At 48.3% G+C, this 7183-nt stretch overlaps 3 protein-coding genes across 3 annotated transcripts; 1 reads left to right on the plus strand and 2 right to left on the minus strand.

Moving 5' to 3' along the window:
• Positions 1–1126: 1126 nt before the first annotated feature.
• Positions 1127–1688, plus strand: CH63R_03726 (uncharacterized protein; the record flags this gene model as incomplete). The annotated part of the gene is made up of 2 exons (XM_018298701.1): positions 1127–1312; positions 1407–1688. 2 exons carry the CDS (start codon positions 1127–1129, stop codon positions 1686–1688), a joined length of 468 nt encoding a protein of 155 aa, XP_018159947.1.
• An 83-nt stretch (positions 1689–1771) lies between these two features.
• CH63R_03727 (uncharacterized protein) lies at positions 1772–2017 on the minus strand (the record flags this gene model as incomplete). Its single annotated transcript, XM_018298702.1, has 1 exon — positions 1772–2017. The coding sequence occupies one exon, from the start codon at positions 2015–2017 to the stop codon at positions 1772–1774; it is 246 nt and encodes an 81-aa protein (XP_018159948.1).
• Positions 2018–2914: 897 nt separating this feature from the next.
• On the minus strand, positions 2915–3574 carry CH63R_03728 (uncharacterized protein; the record flags this gene model as incomplete). The annotated part of the gene is made up of 1 exon (XM_018298703.1): positions 2915–3574. One exon carries the CDS (start codon positions 3572–3574, stop codon positions 2915–2917), a length of 660 nt encoding a protein of 219 aa, XP_018159949.1.
• Between the last annotated feature and the right edge of the window lie 3609 nt (positions 3575–7183).

Genomic DNA, 7183 nt, shown 5'->3' on the forward strand with positions numbered 1-7183 from the left:
ATCGTGTGTGAACAGAGGCTCGACAACCTAGCCTGTAAATTTGTCGGATTGTTAGTACTGGGACAATCCTGCATTCTTTTGTGACTCTCAGCATTAATCCAAGTTGCTGCCCTCGTCGTTTGGCTGACAGATCCCTCGCAGAGGGAAGAGAAAGCCGGGTGCAGCTATAGATTACCAGTTAAGCTCACGATGCCGCATGTGTAGCCCGTCTGGGTAACAACACGTGCCGATCAGCACATGGCAGCTGGCGTGAAACTACAGCCAAGCTATTAATAAGGGAAGTCAAACAAAACCAAGAGGCAATCCTTATCCATCGCATTAACTTCGGTAGGGCTGTGTCTCGTTTCGATTGCCTACGAGTCAGCCAACTGTCAGCAAACGTTATAACGCCGATCACTTGTATATCTGAAGGCAATGAGAGTTGTCGAGGATCTATCTCTATTTGAACCTCGCATATCCTCCTCCCGTGTCTTCGCTTCCGCAAACCACACTGCAGCATCTTCATATAGTAGTCAAGTCGCCAGGTTTCCTGATTTCTTTCGCCGGGTTAGAGTGTCAACCAGTTGAGCGTCTACTCTCAACCCCTCCGCTAAATCCACACTACAGGAGCAGCAACTCTTTCGCGGCAGTACACAGTACACCAAGCTGAAATAATGAACAACGATCAAGGGGAAAAAGAAACGAAACAGGTACCGACACACTTTATTTCCCAGCGTGTACGTGTACCACGTTTCGATGCAGAGGGGACAGAGGGTGCCAAGCCACTAAAAGCATGCATGTTTTCTCGTCAAGAGGGAACTAACACATCACATGCAGGTGTAGCGAGTCCTCGCCAATGGCCATGTAGCCTGTGACTTCATAGGCAAACGCCACAATTCTCAATTCTCCGCGCTCTCTCTGGCGTGCAACCCGTGCAACCGCTGATGTCCCCTCCACGTGCCGCCACACTAGGAACACATAAGAACTGGGGGTCTGCCCACCTGCCACGAATCCATCGGGCCCATCCTCAATTGCCCCAAGTCAGCATGTAGGCTTGCACACTGTCCTCATCCACGCACTGTCTTTCTTTCATTACTCTCCTATCCCGGTCATTACAACCAAACCAAACTCCCTTTCTCTCCATACGATGGATGGTTCTGACTCAGCAACTGCCCCTTCACCGGCACAGCAGACAGGGCTTGACGGCAAGAGTCGGGAGGGAATGATTGCCGAGTCTCTCAAGATGAACCAAGAGGTTCAGGGTCTATATCCGCAAGTTGATTTCAAAGAAGAAGTCATAGAGCCTACAATCAACCTAACCTTCGACATTCAGGTATTTTCTACCACAAACAACTGTTCTTTCTTGCAGCACCGCGTGCCTCGATCGTCATCATGTGGGTTCGCCTCCTGTTCTAACTTTAGTCCAGGAACACGTCGATGAGGCCAACCAGAGAAGATACAACACCCTCATAGCCGAGATGCTCGAACGGACTTCGGAACCGGACCTTGCCGAGAGGCTTCTTTGGGAAGCGAGAGAGTGCCTTGCCAACTACCCTGATATCCTGGCTCAGTTCGATGCCATATTCATCGGCCAGCGATCTGCTTCGAATGTCATCCGGGAGCTGCATGAGTGCATGATGATCAAAAAGGGTGCGGAGAGAAAGATGAGCCAGCAAATCGATGCTAGTCTACATGAAAATGGTCAATAGGGCTGGTTGACCCAAGCTCCTCGGCTATACAGTTTTTCGCCTCACGAATATGAGCCTTGACATCTTGAAATCGAACACACTTCTCAATCTCTTAGTCGCTCGTGATCGGGTGGGTCCGGCCCATCCGAACGACACATCCAGCGATCTTCCATTGTCGCGGGCTGGTAGCCGCCGAGGAGCTTGGCGGCGTCTGTGCTGGAAACGCCGAGCTTCCAAGGGGCGGCAACGGGATGGCTCATTGGGTGAACCTTCCAAGTCGAGCCAGTTACTCGTTGGTCTGGCTGGCCGGGGGGAGAAGGGACTGTCGAGGGGTCCGAAGGATGCTTCATGACGGAATGGAAGATGGAATCGAGAAGGGACCTGAACATCGTATGGATGACTTTTTCGAATGACTAGGGGAGGTGGAGGTTGCTGTATCGTGTGGACGGATGTTGTTCCAGTTCAGTTGACCGGGGTAGCTGGATGTTGTAGAGGTGCGTGTGTACTGGGGTTCATATGTACTGCGATAGGTTCATCTAACGACGCACACTTATTGAAACCCTTGGCGGTCTCATTTTGAACAATGACTGGATGCGGTAGCTTAACTCACACAGGCTACATACACAATTGTGCGTACATCGTACATCGTACAGAGAAAAGTAACTCCACATCCACACGTATACTTAATGTTGCTGCAGATCCTCGGCATCTTGGGGGTTTTAACAAGATCCCTCGCCGTACTGCCATCTTCCCTGTTGCTAACTAAACATAGTCGTCGTACCTGTCCTTAGAAAGGCTGCAATCAACCACCGTTCAAGACGCGGCAAACCCTCATAAGACACTTCGAAACGCGTACTATCTGTCGCTCTTTTAATTATATGTACTAGCTATTAGGCCCCGGCTTGGGTAGTAGCTATAGCCGGAGGGTGATCATAACGATTATAACCTTAGAATTATTTACGTAGTTGCGCTACTAATGTCACGAAGATAACTATCTCCGAGGGAACCTCACACATATCAAGACTACACGGAGGAACAGGTCATATTAACTATCGACACGGAACTACTAGCGGAGTTCATTACGCTCCAACGCTGCCTGAACTGGAAGGTCTCCGAGTTTGTTTCTCCGAAACCTATCAGATACAATTCGGACCTAAGCTGGGACGCAAACACGAGCAGGGCGTTGCAGGTTTCAACTGACGTGACAGAAAACCCGGCCATCCCAGCTGGGATACAGGTGCGTGCGCTCAGAGAAGGGTGTGACAAGTTCCGAAAGCTGCAGCAGCAATACTGCTCACTTTGGCCACACATTCACCAAGCGCGATCCAAATGGGAGCCGTGGAGAGGCCAAAGGTAGGAGCAGCCGTGAGGATCTCGGCGTCTACGGCGACGCCAACACAACCAAGGATTCCGGCCGTGCCAGCAAGACCGGCCGCAACGACGCAGGAGCCGCAGGCGACGTGTTTGAAGCAGCTGGAATCGGCGGAGCGAACGCGTGCGTTATGGAGCGAGAGAAGCTTGCGCTCGTGGCTCTTGTAACTCTCTCGCTCGTCGACACGCTTGTCGAGATGAGCACCGGAGTCTGCCTCGGGCTCGACCGACCCCACATCGTATCCCATGCTAGCAACGGTGCTGGTAATCTCCCGCTTGAGCTCAGCTAGAATGTACTGGCGCGTGTCAAGGCTCCAGGAGGTGACGGTTTCGACAGGCTGCTCGAGAGCTTCGGCGAGCTGGGCAATGTCGAATTCGGCGTAGTTCGAAGTGTTGAGGAGGTTGTCAAAGACCTGAACATCAACTTTGCAGCCCTGCGCAAGGATTTCGACGGGGGAAGCGGCCATAGCCAGATTGACAATGGAGCTGGCAGCCACCATCAACTGGAGGGAACGAGAAAGCATAGCGGTGTGCATTCTTGCAGACTTGTGTGAGGATTTGTGGAAGAGTGAGAGGGGTTTGAGTCCAAAACAAAGGTGCTTGTAAGCTTGGAATAGGAAGCGTGTGAGACTGGTTGGGAATAAACACCACAGAAGTGTCCTAGATATCATCTTATATCTGTTTGAACTGGCAGTCCCTCGGATTGACGATGTCATGGCACGAAAGAAACAGGCCATTCTTTCTCCGCGGGGCAGTGGGACACAGCTGCTGAACTTGAAATTAATTGTCTTCAGCCATGGCTTGGCAGACGATAGGGTCTATACAGAGAATACTTCCACGGCATTTACCGTAATGAAGAGTGAAGGTGATTTGTGAGCCACGATGTTTATTCACTAGTTATACAAATGACTCGACTAATTAAACTGTATTACTTGGCCAGGCCGCTCCCACCTCCTACTCTAGTTAGCCTCACGATGTTGACTAACTAGTTATACAAATGACTCCACTGATTGAACTGTATTATCTAGCCAGGCTGCTCCTAATTCCCACTCTAGTTAGCCTCACTAGCGTCAACGAACAGGTGATGTTAGCACAAGGCGGATTAATATATTAATAATTTAGTAATAACCTCACTTTTTAGATTAGTAACTAGCTATAGAGAAGGAAGGTTAACTAGTAAGGGGCCCTTACAGTAGCCCTATTAAGTAGGTAGGTGCCCTATAGTAAGTTACCCTCCCTTATCCCTAATATCCTCCCTTAATTCTAAAATCTCTATTTTGTAGGGTTAATTCCTGCAAACTAATACTAGTAACTTTTTCTTATAGTGAAAAAGTACCCTTTTTTGTATTTTTTGCAGAATTAACTAAATCCCCTAAAAATGCAATAAAAAATAAAAAGTATTATACTTTTATAAATTATATAGCCTCCCTATATAATGTAATCCTCCTCCTATTTATTCTATAGAGTAATATAGTCTTATAATATTATAATTAAGTGTATTTCTCCTTAGCTAAAGTATTAGAGGTGTATTCCTTTATTTAATAAATTACAGCTATTAATTGCTTCCTCTATTTATTACTTTATTCCTATATGTATCCTCCCTTTTACTTTATAAGTGCAGCCTTAGTAGCCCTTCTTATAATTAGATAAGGATTTTAGTTCTTGCAGTCTTATAGGCTCTTCTTATTTTTATAAGGACCTTACTTAACTTATCTATTTTAGGCTTAAGTAATTTATCCCTCTATTTATATTTATACTAATAAAGTTATAATAAAGTCTTTAAAGGCCTAGTTAGGTATTATTTTTATAAAGGTATTTACTAAATTATTATTTTTATAAATTTATTAGACTTTGTACAATTTGCATCTCTTATACAACTACTAAAAGGCTATAATATTAATTATTAGGCACTTTTCCTAAGTTATACTTAGCTTAATTAGGTACTTATATAGTAAGTAGGAGTTTGTATATACAATTATAAGTATAAGAGGGAAGTTAAGTTTCTTTATAATTATAGTGTTACGACCCAACAAGTTACAGGCGACGAGAGCCCCACCCGGCCAGCAGGACGCGGGCGGCACAGCCTTTGTATGGACAAAAGACAGGGTTAAGCAGATGACTCCCCCGGAACGGAAGAACTATGGTACAGGTCACGTGGAGATAAGATTAGATTAGATCCGTACGCCAGAAATACGGAACCCGTACGCCAAGGATACGGCACCCGTATGCCAAGAGTACGGCACCCGTATGTTGAACATACGGATGCCTCTAAGACTACATGAGCGGACTTGTATATAGGATGGACTTGGACGCACTCAAGGACAGACTCCCATAGCTCTTCAGCAATCAACTTTGTGATTATCCCCTCGGATACTCTCGGCACCCTTCACTAGTGACACACATTACAAGACCTTTGTTGAGTATACGACTGATCACCGTATCCTCTGAAGACCTGATCCTTTCAGCACGACTTACAGCACTGTTCCCCAGCTTCGTTGCCTCAGCTTCTGCTAATAGACACTACCACGGAAAGCCGACCGTAACACTTTGATTGCTCCTGTTCAGTAAGTTGACCCTACGAAGCTAACGAACAGTACGACACGATGGCTTCTAAAGCAACCCCCGCGACTCCCGCTCCTGCCTCCAAGGGAAAAGCTCCCATGCCCCCCAAGACCCTGGACGAGGAAATGAAGGACGCCGAGTCCTCTGATAGCGATGACGACGCTACAGAGCTAGCCAAGCAGCTCAAGAAAACCCATCGAGACATGGCTCGTATGCAGGACGCATTCAACAGCAACGCAGCCGAAGTTACTAGACTCCAGCAAATGATCCAGCAGAATCCCGAGCGTGCCCAGCTCATGGCACTCCAACAGGAAGTTAATACTCTCCGTGCGGCAGCCAACATCATCACCACCCCGCACCACGACGGACGAGAGAAACTCCGACTTAACTCCCCCCAAGCTTTCGACGGAACCCCAGGACAACTCAAGGGATTCCTCACTCAAGTTCGAGCTTACCAACGATTCCACGGAATGAGTTTCAAAGATGAGGCTGAGAAGGTCATCCACGCGGCCTCCTTCTTGAAAGGACGAGCCCTCGCTTGGTTCGAACCTCACCTCACCGACTTCATGACCAACGAGTGGGACGGACTCAAATCCGAAACCCAACTCATCTTCCAAGGATACCACGGATTCGAAAAGGCACTCCTGTCCCTCTTTCAGGAACCTGACGAACAACGACAATACGAACGCGACCTTGCCAACCTCAAACAGAAAGGCGCAGCCACTCATTACGCTGCAGAGTTCAGACGCATCTGTGCCAGACTCGACTACACCGACGCTACCAAGATCTTCTTGTTCTATGAAGGACTCAAAGAAGATGTCAAAGATGAACTCTCCAAGCAAGACCGACCAGACGACTTCCTACAGTACGCGGAACTCGCTGTCAAGATTGACAACAGACTCTTTGAACGAAGAAAGGAGAAAAGCGAAAAACGAGCACCCGCCAACTCCGGAAGGAAGTACCAATGGCAACCCCAACGACAATCCCAACAGAACTACCCTCAGCGCAACGGACAAACCGAGCGCCCCAGAGGAAACAACTGGCAGAACAACCAGAATCGCAACAGCACTGCCTACGGGCACCACAGCGGCCCCATGGACCTCAGCATAGCCCAGAGAGACAACAAAACACGAGACTTCAAGTGCTACAACTGTGACAAACCAGGACACATGGCCAGAGAATGCCGGCAACCCAAGAAACAGCGATTCCAACCGGTACCCGAGAAGAGCCGACAAATCAACATTGCCAGCAAGGACATTCCCCACGCCTCGCTCTCATGGACCGCATGCTATGACGACAATTGCCTCACCCACCAAGACAGCAAAGAACAATCGGGATGGTATCCCAAGCCCCCTAGAACACTAGCCATGGCCAGGTCAGGATACGAAAAAACAGGGATATGCAAGACCCCTAACGAACACCAACGACAATGTGTCGATGTCCTCCGACAAGTCTGCGGAATCGCCAGCTACCAGAAGATTCCCGACGCAAGGAAAGGACTCATGAAGGACGACCCATCCAAAAAGAAAGAAACCCCTCGAGAACAACCAAGGACTCTCGCAATGATGCGACGAGGCCCCAAC

The sequence above is a fragment of the Colletotrichum higginsianum genome, chromosome 3 (genome assembly GCF_001672515.1).
Source record: "Colletotrichum higginsianum IMI 349063 chromosome 3, whole genome shotgun sequence".
In the NCBI taxonomy this organism is placed as follows: Eukaryota; Fungi; Ascomycota; class Sordariomycetes; order Glomerellales; family Glomerellaceae; genus Colletotrichum; species Colletotrichum higginsianum.